Source organism: Sorex araneus, chromosome 4, assembly GCF_027595985.1.
Source record: "Sorex araneus isolate mSorAra2 chromosome 4, mSorAra2.pri, whole genome shotgun sequence".
NCBI lineage: Eukaryota > Metazoa > Chordata > Mammalia > Eulipotyphla > Soricidae > Sorex > Sorex araneus.
Window position 1 is genome coordinate 9266298 of NC_073305.1, and position 19929 is coordinate 9286226.

The following is a 19929-nucleotide window of genomic DNA, read 5'->3' on the forward strand; positions in this document are numbered from 1 at the left end:
TGACCCGGGGCAAGTCCTTCCCCTCTGGCTCTTCCTGGCAGCGTCCTCGAGCTCGTGCAAAGTCCCACCTTGCTGGCCCTCCCTGTTCCCACCACACAGACAGGGAAACTGAGGCCCGGGGGCTCAAGCACGGGGACCCAGCTCCGTCCTCATCCCAACCCAGCCCCTCTTGGGCAACTCCATCCACACAGGCTCTGGGAAGCCCCCCCCCCCCAGTTCCTCAGACCCAGGGGACCCCAACAGCCCCCGCGGCCCTGGTGCCCGGGGTCCAGCAGGGCCAGACGAGGGGCCTACCTTATGGGCGAGGTTGGGGTCCCTCAGAGCGCCGTCCTCCTCCTCCGAGCTCCCCTGTTCTTCGTCCGAACTGAGGTCTTCCCTGGGGGCCGCCGTGGGCACCGGGCACACCTTGTACGGCTCCGTGTAGGCGCTGGGGACAGAGCGGACAAGCATCAGCGGCCACCCGCCGGCCGGCGGGCCGTGGGCAGGGCTGGGGCCCTTCCTGGCACAGCCCTGCCCGCTGTCCCCCTCCCAGCCATGCTGGCCTCCCGTCATCTCTTGTGTCGGTGTTTGGAGATGGAGCCCGGGTGGCTGACACGCCAGGCGAGCACTCGCCAGGGAGCCACAGCCCCGGCTCCTCCATCGGACTCTGTGAATGTCCCGTGCGGCCTCGTGTCACACGAGCCCACGCCAGCTCACAGCTCACACGGCACGAGGCATCTCCGTGCACACGGGTGGCCAGGCTGCGGGCACCGCGAGCCATTCCCCCGAGCACCACGGACGCAGGCAGGGCTGTTCCGTCCAGGGTCCGGGGCTGGCCTGGTCACGGCACGGCCAGCCCTCAAGGTGGCCCTGGGCCGAGAAAGCGGGCGGCAGGACATGTGGTGCAGGTTCGTGCCCCAGGGTGGGCCGAGACTCCCCTGGGGGCATCGGTGCCCGAGTGGCAGCCCGGGCAGGGTCGCGACCGGCCCTTCCCGCCGACTCCGGGAGCCCCGAGGCCTCTGCAGAAGGAGCGCCCAGGGGCGCCCCGCCACTGAGCTCTTGCGGCCGACGGCTGCTCCCCGCCTGGCAAGGCCCGCGCGGTGGGGAAGAAAGAGCGAGAGAAGGCGGGAGCAACACGGGGTCCCGCGTGGGCACGTGTGAAGGAGACGGTGTTCCTAGCACAGCACAGGGGCTGTTCCACAGCCCAGGGAGGGCTTCTAGGAGGCGGCAAACAGAATCAGACAATAGGCCTGTGGACGGCCAGGCAGAGGACAGTGGGCTGGGCAGAGGCACCTGGGCAGCAAAGGGCTGTGCCCAGGACAGAGCCCGTCTGGAGCGGAGGCGGCCTGGAGCATCTCTGGCCCCTGACCCAGCAGCCCCCGGGCCTCCGTGCCCTCCTGGCAGTGTGGACCCCCACAACTCACATTTCCTCCCGGTCTCCAAAATCCAAGCATTTGGCCTGGTTATAGCCTCCACAAACCCTCAGCTCTGCCCTCTGGGATGCCAGGGAGAGCTGCAGGTGGATGGCTAGACGGGTGGGAGGGCGGCAGGATGCACGGGGCATGAGTGGATGGGTGGTGGGTGCGGTGGACGGTGGATATGTGCATAGGGGGCAGTGTAGAAGGGTGGATGGGTGAATGGGTGGGTGGATGGGGAGTATAGAAGGTGGATGGATGGGTGGGTGGATGGATGGATGGATGGATGGATGGATGGGTGGGTGGATGGATGGATGGGTGGGTGGATGGGTGGGTGTAACAGGGAAAGAATGAATGGACAGATTGATGAGTGGGTAAATGAGTGTAGAAAGGAGTGAGCAGACAGACAATGGGTCAAAGGACTTACTCATATGCACTAATATACTGGTTATATGCAAAAATCTTCTGGGACTGGGGAGACTACAGGGGTCAAGATGCCTGAGACGTGGTCGTCTCCAGTTTGATCCCCCATATCACATGGTCCTGTCGGCAGCCCTCAACATGAGCCGAGAGTAGACCCCACGTACCATGGGAAGCGGAGGAGGAGGAGGAGAGGGAAGAGGAGGAGGAGGGGGGGGAGGAGGAGAAGGAGGAGGAGGAGGAGAAGGAGGAGGAGGAGGAGGAGGAGGAGAAAGGGGAGGGAGAGGGGGAGGGGAGGATTGTTTTTGGGGGGCCACACCCAGCAGTGCTCTGTTCTCAGCAATCACTCCTACAGGGTGCCGGGATCTAACCTGGGTCTGCCACATGCAAGGCAAACGCCCTCCCCCACACACACAACAGTCTTATCACGCTGGCCCCTTATCCTGAACACTTGATCGAGTGAACATAATGCATGCACCCGTCGGAGGGGGGTGGGCTTGGAGCTGGGGTGCTGATGCTCCCATCTCCAAGCGGGCAGTGGGGAGAAGCTCAGAGGTGACTCGGGGGGCCGGAGGGAGTACAGCAGGCAGGCGCTTGTCCTGCACCGGCCAGTCCCTAGTTCAATCCCCAGCATCCCAGATGGCTCCCTGAGCACCGCCAGGAACACGCCCTGAGCACAGAAGCAGGAGTCAGCCATGAGCACAGACAGGCCTGCCTCCACCCCAACCAATCAATCAATCAACCAATCAATCAATGTGACTCGTGGGAGGAAGGCACCAGGAGATGCCCAGGTTCCAGGGTAGCTGTGTGGGAGAAGGGCTCCCCCTCTCGCCAGGGTCCCTCTCCTTCCGGGAAGCTGCTGGGAAATCTGGGTGCAGCCCAGTCCCCCAGGAGGAGAGTGGCCCGGGTAGGGCAGGCCCGGCCTCCACCCCCACCTTCCCCTGTAGAGGGAGACTGGCGCCCTGGCTGGGGCACCGGGCACGGCCCCCTGCCGGCCGGGCTCTGAGGGAGGGGTACGGCCCACGTGGCCACTTCAGCCACTTCGGAGGAGGCCCTGAGCTCCCGGGCTGGGCCACGGGGCGGGGCGGGGGGGGGTGAGGGGCGAGGATTGGAGGCCCGGGGTGGAGAAGGGGGAGGGCCTCTCTGCCGCTGTGGCTGACAAACGCCACCGCGGGTTCTCCCAGCCTCGAGACGCCCCTGCGCGGGTCTAGGAGACAGACGCAGCTGTCGGGCCGCAGGGAGGATTGTGGCTCCCTGGGGGCGGAGCTCAAGGTCAGTCCCCGCCCCACGCTGCCCACAGAAGGCCAGGTGGCGTGGACCTGGCCTCACCGTCGGCCCTGGACCTGGTCCGTGACCCCACCGGGGCCACGGGGAGCCTGGGGTCTGCCCCGGCTCGGGTATTCCGGATATTGGCTCCCACGGGCGGACGCCTCGAGAACTGGAGGGGCCCAGGGTGGGCCCTGGTTCAGCTGCCGCCTGAGGCCGCTCACCCTCTTCTGCTATCCCTCATCGGGGCCAACGGCAAGGGCAGCTCTCTGCCCTTCAAACGCACAGTCTAGAGTTGGCCTAAACACTCGGCAAAGGATTCTTATTCTTTCCTCCCACCCATCCATCCCCCCGCATCCATCCATCTACCCATCTATCCGTCCATCCGTTCACCCATTATTCATCCCTCCATCCACCTTCCAGCCAGCTAGCCAGCCATCCACCCACCCACCCATCCATTCATCCATCCATCCAGTCATCTAGCCATCTACTCACCCACCCACCCATACATGCATCCATCACCCACCCTCCATCCATCCATCTACCCATCCATCCGTCCATCTATTCACCCAGCATCCAGCCATCCAGCCATCATCCAACCTGCCATCCACCTTCCATCCATCCATCCATCCATCCACCCATCCACCCATCCATCCATCATCCATCCATCATCCATCCATCCATCTACCCATCATCCATCTATCCATCCATCCATCCATCTACCCATCATCCATCCATCCATCCATCTACCCATCATCCATCTATCCATCCATCCATCCACCATCCATCCATCTACCCATCCATCCATCCATCCATCCATCCATCCATCCATCCATCCATCCATCCATCCGTCCATCTATCCACACGCCCATTCATCTACTATGCTCAACCCCCCTGCCACTTGGTGGTCACCCACCCACCCGCCTCTCCATCCCCCACCTACCCACCCCTCATTCGCTTACTCCGCAGATACGAATCAGAACCTACTTCATGGAACTAACATGCAGAGAAGTTAAAGACAGCTTCAGGCCTGGCCCGGCCTGCAGGAGGCGCAATGTTGGCCTGCCGGTGCCCAGCGTGCTGCCGTGCAAGCCTGACCCCGGGGCCCCACCCCCACTGCACCCACCACACGGAGCATGGTCTGCCTGGGCCCCCCAGAGACACAATAGAGCGAGTGACCTGTGGCCACACCCGGCCAGGTACGTGAGCACTGCAGCAAGAGCAACCCCAAAGGCCACTGTCACCGGAACGTGTGCAAGCTCCAGAACCAACTGTGTGTTGGTGGCAACAGTGACAATGACAACAGCGACTCCGAAAGGAGGGAGAGAGGGGGGATGGGAGCGTTTGGGGGACACCAGGCCCTACTCCCGGATGTGCACTTAGGGCTCCCTCCCGGAGGGGCTGGGGATCGAACCCAGGAAGTGATACCTGGCCCCTGGCCCCCGTACTCTCAGCCGGGACCCAGGGAGGGGGAAGAGCAAAGCCGAGGAAGAAACTGGGCTCAGGAGTGAGGAGCCTGGCCCGAACACCGACTCAGCGGGGCCCCCTCGAACCGGTCACTGGCTCTGTGTCCGCTTCCGGCCCCCCTGAATGAGCAGGTCCAGCGAGGGCCGCTCGCCTGAGGGGCCCGGGGCAGGAGGGCGGCGCTCAGAGACTGGGGCCTGAAACCCGGCACCAGACTCGGGCCGGCCCCACGCTCTCTGTGAAGGCGCCCTGGAGCCCACGCAGTCCCCGGGGGGGGGGGGCGGCGACAGTGAGTGTGGCTCCAGGGAGGAGCTGCCGGGGCCAGGGTTCGAGCCGTGGATCCAGACACGGCGGGGGGGGGAGCACTGTGTAGAGTCTGGCGAGGCCCCCGAGGGGGGCGGGGCGGTCGGGAGCCCCAACCTCACACCGTTGAGCCCGTCCCCACCAGCCCTCCCAGGGCTCTGCAGAGGCGCACGCAGCCCGTCCCCCAGGCCCGTCCAGGCCCTGCCGTGTCCCCTCCTGTGTCCCCTTCCCCAAGGGGACAGAGATTTCCCGGGACTCGGACGCCCCCCACACCCAAACTGAGCACCCCAGAGCACTGTGGTCAGAGCCCCCGGGATGGACTCGCCATCGGTAGGGTCTGGGCTAGCAGCTTGGAGGGGGCGTTCCCAGGGCCCCGCTGGTGAGAGACACGCCACCCCAGCCGCAAGCCGAGGGCAGGGGCCATCCCCACAGGGCTGGGGGGCCAGCCAAGGGGTCCCCACGGTTCCCGAGGCCCCAGGGTGCCCGGGCCTGCAGCACGCGACTGACCATCCACACCAAAGTGACCCGTGGTCCTGCAGTGGACGGTACAGCTGCCTCTCAGGCCTGCCTCAGGACACGTGCACCACCCAGAGAGAAACGCCCCCTGTCGGCCGAGGCCAGGCCTCTGCGGACAGGCGCCCCACCATGCCCTGCTCTCGGGGTCACGCAGGCTCCCCTGCAGCCCAGCCAGTGGGGTGGGGGTAAGGGAGGGACCGACACCCTGTGGCCAGACCTGGCTCCTCTGCGGGCTCAGCAGAGGGAACGTGGGCCGCCCCAACTCCCTCACTCCAGCCAGGCCCCGGAGTCTGCAGTTTCCTCACCAGCCCAGCTCCCAGATCCCTTCCTCCTCCAGGAAGCCCTCCCTGACCACCAGGGCAGTTCCACCAGGAAGTTGATGAGGCTCAAGTTTCAGGCTGCACATGGGCTAACGGGCCCCTTTCCAGGCTCTCGAGGTGATTCTGTTCTTCGTCGTACAGTCCCTCGGGGGACTCCGTGTCCTGAGCGCGTCTCGTGGTTTCTCTCCCCGCTACTGTGGCTCCTCCCTGCGCACCCCCAGCAGACGCCCCTCACACCCCCTCCCCCGCTTTCACTGACCACGAAGACACTCCCAGGGCCTGCGCACACCTGGGTCGGAATGTTCCAGAATCACAGACCTGGGGACTGAGATGAGGTGACGTGTCCGCACGGTGACCCTCAGTGACACCACTCTGCGTGGCGGCAGGCCGGGACCCCGGTGCCGGGAGATGTGCACGGGTGAGGGGACGGGGCGGGAACGTGGCTGGCTGATGCCCAGCCTTGAGCAGCTGTGAAACGGGGGAGCCCAGGGGGACGCAAAGGTTTGAAAAAAGGAAAGTTCCAGAAGCAGAACTGCCTGGCCAGTCCAAGCACTGTTCGCGGGGACGGGACCGGAACTGCTGACATCGGATCCCCTGGCCCCCCCCACCCCGCCCCTGCAGCGTCCCTGCTGCCCCCCGACGCCGGGACACCCACCCCATGCGCTCAGGAGTACTCGCAGCCTCGCAGGAGACAGCTGTGGAGGGGCGTGGCACGGGGAACCTGTGTGCGGGCGAGGGTCCGGGGGAGTGCGCGGCGTGTGCGCAAGTGCCCGTGTGAGCGTGAGCGCGTGCAGGTTCGGGAGAGGAGGTGTGTGCAAGTGTGTGCATATGAGTGTGTGCATGCGAGTGTGTGAGCATGTGCAGGTATGGGAGAAGAGGTGTGTGCGAATGTGTGTGTGAGCGTGAGTGTGTGCAGGGACAGGAGAGGAGGTGTACTGTGTGTGCGTCTACCTGTGTGAGCGTGTGCAGGTGCGGGAGAGGAGGAGTGTGAGTATGTGCATGTATGTGTGTGAATGTGTGCAGGTGAGGGAGAGGAGGTGTGTGCAAGTGTGTGCATGTGTGTGTGAGTGTGTGCAGGTGCGGGAGAGGAGGTGTGTGCGAGTGTGTGCATGTGTGCATGTGTGTGTGAATGTGTGCAGGTGAGGGAGAGGAGGTGTGTGCAAGTGTGTGCATGTGCATGTGTGTGTGAGTGTGTGCAGGTGCGGGAGAGGAGGTGTGTGCGAGTGTGTGCATGTGTGTGTGAATGTGTGCAGGTGAGGGAGAGGAGGTGTGTGCAAGTGTGTGCATGTGCATGTGTGTGTGAGTGTGTGCAGGTGCGGGAGAGGAGGTGTATGCGAGTGTGTGCATGTGTGCATGTGTGTGTGAGCGTGTGCAGATGTGGGAGAGGAGGAGGTGAGTGTGTGCATGTACATGTGTAAGCGTGAGCGTGTGCAGGCACAGGAGAGGAGGTGTACGTGTGTGTGCGAGTGTGTGCGAGTATGTGTGTGTGCATGTACCTGTGTGAGCGTGTGCAGGTACGGGAGAGATGCCTGTGTGTGCACCTCCGAGTGTCTGCATGTGCCTGAGTATGCGAGCGCATGTTCATTACCACGGTACAAGTAAGGTGTCAGTGTGAGTGAACATGCATGTGTGCATGCGTCTGAGTGTGTGCATGTATGGAAAGCACATGAGTACGTGTGAGTAGTGAGAGTGCAAACTGTGTCTGTGTGTAAGGGACTGAGTGAAACTGAACACGCGTGTAGGGGAAGGAACCTGGGACATGTGAACCTTGTTCCTGGAGTGGGTGAAGGGGGAAGGGCAGAAGGTCCCTCTAGTGGAGGGGAGGGGAACAAGGCAAAGGAAGGAAATGAGGGGACCCCTGTCAGACCCCGTCAGACCCCGGGTCAGGAGGCTGGGAGGCGGCAAGTGTGAGGCGAAGGCACCTGAACTGGCTGGAGGGGCCAGGGGAGACCGCAGCAGCGCCTCCCCGCGGGCTCAGCCTGATCAGAGGCGCTGGGTGGCCCTGGGGGCTGGGGCACCCCCTTCCCCAGGAGCAAACGGGCTCCGAGAGGCTGGGGCGGGCGTGAGTGGCCCAGGGAATGCCAGACTCTCTCCACCATCTCACTCCAGCTTCCAAACTAACCCACGCCCCCCCTTCTCACAGACTCTCACTCCAGAACCTTCTCAGGCAACATCCCAGGGCCAGCCGGGCTGCATGGTGACAGAGTCTGGTGTGCCTTGCCCCACTGTCACCCCCAGTTGTGGGGTCCCCCCACTTAAGGGTGGGCAAAGTGGGGTCAAGGTGGGCAGGACTGCGGCAGGGGGAGGAGGTCGGCGTCTGGGGCTCTGCGGGGTGCGGCCTCCTGGGGGTGGGGGGCGTGGGGGGTGGGGGGGCTGCTCCAACGACAAAAAGCCCAGACCCTGGGCGGGACTCGGGGTGCCCCAGCAGCACCCAGACACATCTTCTCCTGGGGTGGGGGGCCCGGGCCGGGTCCAGCATCTCCTGTAAACACCCACACTTCCTCCCGGGGGAGGGCCCGCGGGCAGGGCCACACCCCCCGCCCAGGCCGGCACACAATGGCTGGCCGCTCGCACGGGCCACCCACACCCACACCCCTGGGAGCTCGAGGCGGGCACGGCGAGGCCGGGCTGGGCCTGGCCACCCGCCCCCGTGGTGCAGGGTCCCCTGGGGAGAGTGCGGGGGAGGGGGGCGGTGCGGACCCCGCAGCTGTGTGGCCTGAGGCAGGTTCCGGGGCCTCCGTGTGCCCGTGACCGAGCTGGTGACCCGGGGCTGCGCTGGGCCCCGACCTGCCTACCAGGACAGACCCCACACGCCTGGTCACGGGCCTCCAGGGACGTGCATTTCCGACCTCAAAATAGTTCCGCGTGAAAAGGCCGCTCTGGGAGCAGGGCCGCGCGCTGACCGGGCGGGGAAACCCCCCAACAAAGGCCACCTCCGCCCCCCACCCCCCAGGGGCCGCTGAGCCCCACTCTGCCCACCGAGGGGGAGGGGAGGCCAGAGCGAGCAGGAAAAGCCGGTGATGCCAGGCCCGGGGGGGCACTTTCCAGCCTGCACCGGGCCAGGCCCTGTCCCTGGCCCCACTGACCCCCCTCCCCACCCTCCAGCCGGTCTCGGGAGCAGAGACCCCCACATCATGGAGGGTGAAACTGAGGGTGGGCGCCGGGTCTGGGGGCCTGGGCGGCTCTCACTCCCTGAACCAACGCGGATCCGGGCTCTGGGATGGGGGGGGCTCAGCGGCACTGCCCCCACCCCTGCAGATCAAGGGAAGCACAAAGGGGAGGGGAGAAGCCCCTCCAGCCCCCCGGCTGCCAAGTGGCCCACCTCTGCAAGACAATATCTGGGGGGCTTCCCCATGTACCCGGGCCACAGGTGCTCCCCATACAGTGCTCAGGGTCAAGCCCGGAGCTCACCCGTGTCGGGCATGTGCTCTACCGTCTGAGTCACACCCCCACCCCGACAATCCCACCCAGATCCCTGCCCGGACCCCAGAGGACCCGGAGGGGTGTCCCAGCTCTGAGCCCAGCGTGTACGGGGTGGGGGGGTGTCACGCCAGGCGACGTCCCCGCCCCCCACACCCTGCGAGCCGTTTGGGGGCTGTGTCGGAAGATCTGGAGTTATTTCCTAGCGACGCAGCCAAGCCTGCTGCTTCTGGTCCTGGGGGAGGGTGTTAGTCACTGCCCTGAAACGGGCCGAGAGCCGCTCCCTCCACGCCCAGGACAGGCCCGGCAACAACGGGGGGCCGGCTGGCGCGGGACGAGAGGAAAGTGCTGGAAAGGAGACAGCAAGCGGGGACACAGACCCTAGGGGGGTGGCACAGCCCGTCCCCGGGCCCGTCCTCAGGAATCTCCGCTCTCAGCGTCCCGGGAGGGGGCAGCCCGGCCCCCGAGCCAGCTGTGACACTTCCTTCCACGTGGAGAGCAGGCTGACACCCACGGGCCGTTACACCGGGTTGAACTGGGGTCTCGGAGAGCCCGGCAAGCTACCGAGAGGATCCCGCCCGCACGGCAGAGCCCGGCAAGCTCCCCGTGGCATATCCGATATGCCAAAAACAGGACAAGTCTCACCATGGAGACGTTACTGGTGCCCGCTCGAGCAAATCGATGAGCAACAGGATGACCGTGACAGTGATGCAGTGACTCCAGAGCAGGGCACGGGCTGGAGATGGAAGGGCCAGGGACGGCCCCCCAACCCCGGCTCTGGCAGGCAGGGGTGGGGAGGCCCCTGGGGACTAATAAAAATAACAACAACAACAACAACATAACAAGAAACATAAAATGATGATTCTGCCCCGCCCCCTCCCCGGGGTTCGAGAGAAACGTCTTTGAAGCAAATCCCGCTCCAGAACGAGCTGTTCTCGAGCAGCTATGACCCAAGCACACCCGAGGTTCTGGTGGGGAGGGGACCCCGCCTGAAGCCTTGCCCCACCCCCACCCGGCCCCGGCTCGGGCCGAACTCTGGGTTCTGGGCTTTGGTACCTGCTGAGCCTACGGGGTGCAGGAAAGGCAGCAGCGGGTCTGCCCGGGACTCCGCTGGCACCTGAGCCTGGCTCTGCCTGAGATGCCGCCCAGGGCCCCGTGCCCAGCGCCCCCCGAGGGTCCCGGCCCTCCCCGCTGAGGTCGGCACCGCTTTCATTTCCCTCCAGGCTTCCCAGGGAGCAGGAAGAAGCCGGGCTGGGGGTGGGGACAGCGGCTGGTGGCTTCAGGATGCGCCAGGCTCCGGGGGGGGGGGGGGGGGAGGGGGGCCCTCCGGGCCTCGAGCTCTCCGGGGGGAGCCTCCCAGGGTGGCGGGGGGGGGGGGCCGCCACAGGAAAGGGGGAAACATGGCCCCAGGGCCCCGGGGTGCGTGGGAATGAGCATGCGGGCGTTGGGGGAGCCCAGGCAAGGCTGCCCCTCCCCGCCGCTCCCCTGCCCTGGGCCGGGCAGCTGGCACCCCTGGCCCACAGAGAGGAACTGGTCGGGCCGGGCGTGGCCAGCGGGGGAGGCACTGGGGCCCGTCAGCCAGGCAGGGGCTGAGCTGGCCGTGCGGACACCCGCCCCCCAGCCCCGCTGAGTTCTCCGTCCTGAATGCTCCGTCCCGTAACAGGAACACAGGGGCAGCGATGGGCAGGGATGCGCTGTGTGAGCAAGCCACGTCCCGGAGCCCAGGGAGCAGGTGCCAGACGCTGGCCTGCACACACGTGACGGGGTGGGCCCCATCCCCGGCCCCCAGCTCTCTCGCCCAAACACAGGAGCAGTGGGGGGGGTTTCACAGGCTGGAACTCAGAATCTCTGGACACGGAGCTTGGAACCTACAGTGTGAGGCTGACACGCTTCATCTGAGGGCGTGAGGCCTCCAACGTGGAATAAGATAAGAAGGCAAAAGCCTTTCTAAATTTAAAAATATTTTTAGATTATATTTTATTATTATTATTATTATTATTATTATTATTATTATTGCGTCACACCCGGCGATGCTCAGGGGTCACTCCTGGCTCTGTACTCAGGAATCACTCCTAGCAGTGCTCGGGGGACCCTATGTGAATGCTGGGAATCGAACCTGGGTCGGCCGCGTGCAAGGCAAATGCCCTCCCCACTGTGCTATCACTTCAGCCCCTAGTTTAAAACTTTTAATACTTTTTAATAACTGGGCTTTTTGTCATTGTTGTTGTTGTTAAGGCATATAAAAGTCAGACCTGGGACAAGAGCGACAGGACAGCAGGTACAGTGACTGCCTGCACGCAGCCAAACCAGATTCAGTTCCTGGCACCCCAAGTGGTCCCCTGAGCATCCCCGGGAGCGACCCCAGTGCAGAGACAGCAGCAAATCCCGAGCTACACGGGGTGCGGCCCAAAAGCAAGAGAGAAAGAAAAAGAAAAGAAGAAGAAAGAAACCCTGAAACCTTCAGGCCGGTGAGAGTCAGGAGACTGGAGTCAAGCCCAGCCCCCTCCCTGAGCCTCCCTGGACAAGCCTCTTCGTCTTTCTGAGCCTCCGTTTCCCCTCCTGTAAGGACCCCGCCGGGCTCCCAGGAAGGGGAAGAGCCCCCGGGGGAGCCCCTGGAACCCGCCTCCTCCTGGTGGGGAAGGGCGGGCTGGGAGTCTTCTGCAATGGGGGGGGGGGGGCAGCTCATCTCCCTGTCCCCGCGGTCAGATGGCATCCAGATGGCGCCCGCACGGAAGGCCTGGGCGGAGGGCTGCCTGCTGCCCGGTGACTCAGTGTCAACCCCCCACGCCCCCCCGGGGGAGCAGCGCCCCAGGCCGGGGGCAGCGCAGACCCCCCGGGCCAGCCTGATGGGGACCATCTGGCCAGGACCTCGCCCGGCTCTCGTCCCAGGAAGGACGGCCCGTGGCGACTCCCCTGCAGCCGCCCCTCGCACCCCAGGCTGCCGAGCCCTTAACACACAGAGACCCCCTCGGGGGTGCCGGGCGCTAAATCCGGGGCGGGTCTGAGCAAGAAATCAGCCCAAACACAGAACGTGTCAACACCATGGGCAGATGAAAAGGCGCTGGGCCGGGCTCCAGGGTTCCGGGCCTCAAAAACATCCAAGAGCTCAACACTCGGGGCTGTAAAATTAGGAACAAGAAAGAGAAGAGGCCTCTGGGTGGACGCGGCCAAGTCCTGCCCCGCGCGATCCCGCTCTTCAGCAGCTGGAGAAGCCACGGCAGAGGCGGCCCGAGGAGGCCGGGCTGACGCGTGGACAATGAGAGCGGCGTGGGGGGCCGCACCCCCCTGCCCAAGCACGCAGCCCTCCGCCCGAGTGCCCGCCAGGCCCAGCACCGCTGCCGAGAGGGGCGCCTCTCCCCGTGGGCCCGAGGGAGCCCGCCACGGGAGGGCAGGCACAGGGGCTGGAGAGAGGGTGGGGAAACCAGGGGATGTCGGAAGCAGCCCCCAGCTAGAGACCACGAGCCAGGCCTCAGGGAGAAGGGGGACATGAGACAGTAAAGGGGCGGCGTGAGCCACAAAGGGGCCGCGGGTCAGCAGGGCACTGGCCAGAGCACAGGAGCGAGTGAGGGGCCCACGGGATTCTGGCTGCAAGAGGGGCCGGAGGGAGCGTGTGCAGGGGACGTGGGGGTGACCGCCAGGAGAGGCCCCTGGAAGGTGGGTCCCGGCCCCCAGGGGACAGCCCATCATAGCGGGCAGGAGGGGCAGCAGCGGTGACCCTGGGCCCCGGGAACTTCCCGTGGGAAGAAGATGCAGAAAGCCAGGGGTCAGGGCCATCCTGGGGGGCATCAGAGGGGGCTGCTGACCCCAGGGGAGAAACCCCTCAGTGACCGGGAACGCGGGGAGCCCGCTGGAGAAGGTGGGGGCAAGGACCCCTCAAGTTCACCCTGGGGCCAGTACGGCGAGTGACCACTGTCCCTTCGCACCCGGTTCAGGGCACAGGTCTGAACCTCGCCCGCTCAGCAGGTCCCTCTAGGTGGGGGCAGCAGGACGGTGAGTGAGAGCAGGTCCCTGACGGTTCGGCCGCTCTTCCGAGGCCTTGGCCAAAGCCGAACGCCCGTCTCCCCCCTTCCGGAGCGCGCCTCCCCTCGCCTTCCTCTCTCCAGGAATCCTCTGCGTGTTTCGGGGCTGGCTCCATTCCCGCTCAGCATCTCCCGGGCTTGGCAGCGCTCTGCGACGTGCCACCAACTCGTGTGGCCTCCGCCCAGCTGCCTGCGTGGCTGCCAGGAGCACCCGCGCCAAGCCCGTGCCGCTGACTCCCCCGCGCCCCCCGCACCCACTGTCCCACAGCCACCGAGGCCAGGCCACTCTGTGCCGGGAGTAGGGGGGGGTGGCCGGGGTCCCACGACCACAGTGGGCCCGGCGAGCACTGCACAGTCCCTGAGCGCGGCCGTTTAAATCACACCCGACACGCAGGACGAGAAGGAACCCTGAGGACGCCAACGGTGCCGACGCTGGCAGGGGTCAGCCCTGAGACAGCAGCGGGAATGGAGCAAACGCACAGATCGAGTCGGTAAGAGCCCGGTTCCGAGAGCACAGACCCCAGAACCACCCTGACTGGCTGCGGGCCGGGCCGGAGACAGGACCCAGCACGCCCGTGCGGCAGCAGGAAGAAGGGGACTGCGGCCAGAGCCACAGGACGGCGGGGAGGGCGCTCGCCCGGCACATGTCTGACCCAGGTTCGATTCCAGGCATCCCACCTGGTCCCACGAGCCCACTAGGGGTGATTCCTGAGCAAGAGAGCCGGGAGCCAGGCCTGAGCATGGCCAGCTGTGGCCCCCAAAGAAAGAAAGAAGCGGGCAGGCCCGCACAGCCACGCGGGGGTCAGCGTCCCAGCCAGGAGCTGGCGGAGGCCTCGCCCGCTTTCGTCTTGGCTAGAAGAGCGAGCAGACGCGGAGGGGATGTGTGGGTGCAAGTACCCCGAGCCCCCCTGCAGGCATATGCACGCTTCCTGCACCGGGCTGGCCGAGGACAGGAGGGCTGGGTCCTCGTACAGGGCTGAAGTTCAGAGTGAGCGTTCCCTCTTTTTAAAAAATATGACAGGGGCTGGAGCGACAGCACAGCGGGTAGGGCGTTTGCCTTGCACACGGCTGACCCGGGTTCGATTCCCAGCATCCCACAGGGTCCCTTGAGCACCGCCAGGAGTAATTCCTGAGTGCAGAGCAAGAAGTAACCCCTGAGCATCACTGGGTGTGACCCAAAAAGAAAAAAAAATAACATTTACATGGGCTGAAGAGAGAACAGAGGGTGGGGCGCTTGCCCTGCACGAGGCCGACCTGGGGGTCATTCCCTGGCACCCCACAGAGTCCCCCAATCTCCCAGCACCGAAATAAAACAAAAATTGGCATTTAGAGGCCAGCAGAGAGGACAGGGGCTAGGGCTCGAGTTCAGCCCCCAGCACCTCATGGTCCCCCAAACCCCCCACACACAACCCTGGAGGCCCCACTCACTGCTGGGATGTCTCCTGTGGCCCCCAGCACCCTGGGCCCGGCCTGGAGCCGGGGAATCATCTCCATCACCCCCCCCCGCCCCCCCAGCCTCTGGGCACTGCCCAGGAGACCAGAAACCAAAATAAACCTAGACGTGATGAACTCAGGACATGAACTCACTTCAGCACACAACAGAGCCATTCAGAACGTCTCTTCTGTAAAACGATCCCCCCCTTGTAAATCCCCCTCACTTCCGACACACTTTCTAGCTACAAGGATTTTCCTTTGATAAGATCCGCGCTCTTTCCCAACTCTCAAACACGCCACGCCGGACGGTTAGCTCACGCCTCCGGGTCCTGCACGATACCCTGCAATGATCTGCTTCCGAACTAGACATCTGTAGCTTCTGAGCCTTTGTTTTGTTTGGGGGCCACCCCCGGCAACTCCTGCTCTGCTCTCCGGTGTCGGGGGATCCTATGGGACGCCGGGGATTGAACCCAGGTCAGCCCCGTGCCAGGCAAGAGCCCCCCCCACCCACTGTACCGGCCCCCCAGTTAAATGACTTCTGAACCAAGACCAACTGGCCCGAGTTCCCTTCCACAGGGCTGTCCCGGCATCTCCACACGCTTCTTTCTGCCTTTGGGTCGTCGTGACCTGCCTGCGAGGTTTGGGGAACTCTCGCACCTCTACAGCGACAGGACCCAGAGAGGAGACAGGAATCCCCCAGCTGCAGCCGGCGTGGGAGACACACGCACAGTCGCACAAGGACTGCGGGGAGGGGAGCACGCCGTCTCCTCGCCGGGGCTAACCACCCCTTTTCTTTTCTTTTCTTTTCTTTTCTTTTCTTTTCTTTTCTTTTCTTTTCTTTTCTTTTCTTTTCTTTTCTTTTCCCTCTCTCCCTCTCTCTTTCTCCCTCCCTCCCTCCTTTCTCTCTCTCTCTCTCTCTTTCTTTCTTTCCTTTCTTTCTTTCTTTCTTTCTTTCTTTCTTTCTTTCTTTCTTTCTTTCTTTCTTTCTTTCTTTCTTTCTTTCTTTCTTTCTTTCTTTCTTTCTTTCTTTCTGTCACACCCGGCGATGCTCAGGGGTTACTCCTGGCTCTGCACTCAGGAATTACCCCTGGCAGTGCTCGGGGGACCCGGTGGGATGCTGGGAATCGAACCCGGGTTGGCCGCATGCAAGGCACATGCCCTCCCCGCTGTGCTATCGCTGCAGCCCCCAACCCTTTCCAACAGACCCTTGTGCTGAGTCCCACCTGACCCCTCTGCTCCGTTTCACTCTCCCTCTGCTCTAAGCCAAGGGTCGGGGAACGACGCAGACATCTCTCCAAGCCCGGGTGCCCTGTGCTGGCACCTCTGTGGGCTGAGGGTGCTGCTCGCGATCGTCCTGCATCCCCATCCTCCCTGAAATCCTGAGACACTTGCCATATCTGGGGGACAGTCACCAACTCCTCAAGTCTCGTGGACTTGCTGCACAGAGCAACAATCCCGGGACTCCTGCCCACGTGGGTCTGGTGTTCACAGACACACCTGGAGCTTTTGGGGGGCGCAGTCGGGGGACAGAGGAGGAGGGTGGGGTCACCCCACTTGCTCAGGGATGAGCCTTGGATCTGTGCTCAGGGTCGCCCCTGGGGCAGCGGTGCCAGGGATCAAAGAAGGCAAGGCCGGGCCCTCACCCCTGCAGGCCCTGTGAAGGCAAGGCCGGGCCCTCACCCCTGCAGGCCCTGTGATGGCAAGGCCGGGCCCTCACCCCTGCAGGCCCTGTGAAGGCAAGGCCGGGCCCTCACCCCTGCAGGCCCTGTGATGGCAAGGCTGGGCCCTCACCCCTGCAGGCCCTGTGATGGCAAGGCCGGGCCCTCACCCCTGCAGGCCCTGTGAAGGCAAGGCTGGGCCCTCACCCCTGCAGGCGCCACAAAGGCAAGGCTGGGCCCTCACCCCTGCAGGCTCTGTGATGGCATTGCCCGGCCCTCACCCCTGCAGGCTCTGTGATGGCAAGGCCAGGCCCTCACCCCTGCAGGCTCTGTGATGGCATTGCCGGGCCCGCACCCCTGCAGGAGCCACACAGGCAAGGCCGGTGTCCTCACCCTGGAGGCTCCGCTTATGCAAGGCCGGTGCCCTCACACCAGGGGCCACAATGCCAGGGGCCCGGGGCCAGACCATGGCCTGCTCTGAGCCCTCTCTCTTGCCCACAGCATCCCATTCCCAGAGATTCACACCCCTGTCCCCCAGGGCCGAATTCCCCCCACGCCTGAAGGGGTCACCTTGTGATGGTGCCGGCTTGGCCGCGTTCCCCGCAGCTGCCTGTGTTCCCCAGTCAGGCCTGAGAGGCGGAGCAGGGGTGAGGGCACCGGGTGTTGTCAAGGGCAGGAAACCCAGACCCAAGCTTCTGAAACTCAGGTCACACAGCACAGGGGTCACCTCGCTTTAAGTCAAAATGAAAAATATTTGTGTATGTCTATTTGAAAGTTTAAATCTGGGGCTGGAGCAATAGCACAGAGGGGAGGGCGTTTGCCTTGCATGCGGCATACCCGGGTTCGAATCCCAGCATCCCATATGGTCCCCTGAGCACCGCCAGGGGTGATTCCTGAGTTCAGAGCCAGAAGTAACCCCTGTGCATCACCGGGTGTGACCCAAGAAGAAAAAAAAAAAGAAAGTTTAAACCGTGGGGTGGATAAGGTGCTTGCCTCGCACGAGGCTGACCCACGGTCAATCCCTGGCAGTTCATATGGCCCTGGAGCCCCCCACCCCCCAGGAGTGCTCCTTGAGCACAGAGCCAGGAGCAAGTCCTGAGCACCAGTGGGGGTGGCCAGCACCTCCCCTCCAACATTGTCGGGCTGGCCAGAGGCCAGCGGCCGAGGTGTGGTCCTAGAACGTCATCACGTTGGGGCCAAAAAGCAGAAAACGGGAATAAAAGTTTGTTTTAAAAGAAATACCTTTGTGGGGCTGGAGCAATAGCACAGCGGGTAGGGTATTTGCTTTGCACGCGGCCGACCTGGGTTCGATTCCCAGCATCCCATATGGTCCCCTGAGCACCACCAGAAGTGATTCCTGAGTGCAGAGCCAGGAGTAACCCCTGTGCATCACCGGGTGTGACCCAAAAAGCAAAAAAAAAAAAAAAAGAAAAAAAAAGAAATACCTATACCTTTGTGATTTACTCTCAGTGAACATTGATTCATGCACCAGCTTTACAGGTGCCCGGAGCCAGGGGCATTAGGGGTGGGCGGGACACTTCCTTGCACACAGCTGACCCCCGAGCCCTGCCAGGAGGGACCCCCGAGTATCAGCAGGAGTGAGCGGAGCACCTCAGAGCGTGGCCCCGACACAGAACAAAACAAACTTCTCGGTGCAAAAAGGCGTTAAGAGCAAAAAGAGTTTAAGCATCTGGCCGAGATGCTTCGTGTGGGCCCACCCTGGCCCGAGGCCCACCCCCGGCCCACCCAGCCTCGGGCTCTCACGGCAGACCCTCTCCTGGCTGGAGTCCAAGCGGTTCAGGCCCAGAGAAAGACGCAGCTCGCACTGCCTGGGCCCCGGGGGCGCAGAGGAGAGGCAGTTGGGGACGGGCCTCACACAGAGGAGCCGGCACTGGACGCGGACATGCCCACGCCTTGGCTTTGGTCCTGTGATACTCTGAGCAGAGCCCCCGGCCCCCGCCCGGGAGGTCAGGGAAGGGCTGTGGGGGGAGGCCACTGTCAGTGCTGACCCGCTCTGGCCACTTCGGGATCTAAGAGCAGCCCTGGGAGTTGGGGTGTGGGGGGGAGAGAGGCTGGGGGGGGGGAATGGCAGAGCAGCTCATGGGTCGGGGCTCATGTGTTTCACAGGTAAAGCCCCAAGTTTGATCCCCAGCATGGCGTGAGCCCTCAAGATATAGCCCTGTGGTCCCCCAAGCACCACCGGGGTAAGCCCTGGGTGGCCCCTGGCTTTGCTGGACCCCCAGGGCCGGGTCCAAGTCCTGAGCTTCTTAGTAGAGCTGGCTGAGCATTGCGAGAACTAGCGCTGGGCCCCCCGGGGTGTGCTGGGGACCCCCTCCCTCCCAAACCCTTCATTCTGCAGCAGGAACCCCCTCGAGAGGGGGACACAGCGAACAGGTCCCAGGCGGAGGGACGGAGTCCACAGCCCGGGGGCTCTGGGCCGGTTCTCGCGCACACACACACACACACACACACACACACATACATGCACGCGCACACACACACACGCAGGCACGCGCACACACACACAAACCACACATTTGAGCCGGGGCTCTAACGGTGCCAGGGCAGCCCTGGGACCAGGTGAGCCGAGAGCCCGGCCTGGGGTGGGGGTGGGGGCCGGGAGGGGGGGTCGGGGCGTCATTTCTGCGGCTCCTGGCTGCAATGCAGGGCAAAGAGCCACGGCGGGGCCGGGCCGAGTGTGCGCAGAGGCTGGAGCCTGGCGCCGCCACCAAGCCGGGCCCTGCCACGGCCACCTGAGTCCGCTCCCGCCGGCTCCCGGCCCTGACCGGGCTTGTCAGATGGGACGAATGCGCGCCTGCCACCAGCCCCTCCGCTACCCGGGACAACAGGGAGGCGGCAGCGGCCACGTCAGGAGGCCCCTGTTGGGGTCCCGCCGCCCCGCGTGGGGGAGGGGTGTGACGGGGAGGGGCAGGGGTCTCTTGTGGCTCCAGAATATTTCAATGGCGGCTGAAGAGGGGGCAATCGGGTGGTTCCAGAGGCCGCGCTAGCCCCACGCTCAGCCTCTGGGCCCCCGCCCTGCAGAAGCTGCGGCTACGGGCACCGAGCTCTCGCCGGGCGCCACGCCTGGGCCCGCCTTAGGGCCAGGGGCTCTGCCTGGGCCTGGGACCCCCTGGTCCTCCCTTCGGCCCAGCTGAGGCAAGCACGCCGTGCCAATCTCGCCTCTGCGCACAGCCGCGTCCAGGCGGCCGTCCGTGGGTCTGCCCGTGGGAGACAGGGCCTCCTGGCGCACGAGGCTGGGTGTCGGGGGGCCGGAAGTGGGAGGGAGGCGGCGGGTGGGTTCTCCCTGGCCCAGAAGCAGAGCAGACGCCCGAACTTGGAGCCCTGAGTCAGTGCCCGCTGACTCACCACAGCTCCCAGCCTGGCCTTGACCTCTGGCCCCAGGCTGGCCAGGAAACTTGGCTCGGGCCCAGGGACCTCCCTGGAAACCAGATGTCGCCCCGACAGGGAGCTTCCCGGGAGGGGGCGAGGGCGCAGAACAATCCGAGGCATGATGTCACCCCCTCTCTGTTACCACCCCAGAGCTCCAGCTCCAGGTGTGGCCCCGCCCTGCCGCACCCCTGCCCCCGCCCACCCCCCATCCCAGCTCTGCGCATCACGGTCCTCGCGTGACCCCCGGCCCCTTCCCAGGCTGGCCAGGGCCCTCAGCCCCTTTTTCACAGGAGGGACACGCCCGAGAGCCACCAATGAGCACTTC

General features: G+C 64.4%; 1 protein-coding gene across 1 annotated transcript in view; it reads right to left on the reverse strand.

The window, feature by feature from the left end:
• Positions 1–19929, reverse strand: part of FGD5 (FYVE, RhoGEF and PH domain containing 5) — an 83591-nt gene that overhangs the window by 42194 nt on the left and 21468 nt on the right. Inside the window, exon 3 of the mRNA XM_055135510.1 lies at positions 295–427. Within this exon, the coding sequence (XP_054991485.1) occupies positions 295–427 (133 nt within the window). The remainder of the gene's footprint in view (positions 1–294; positions 428–19929) is intronic.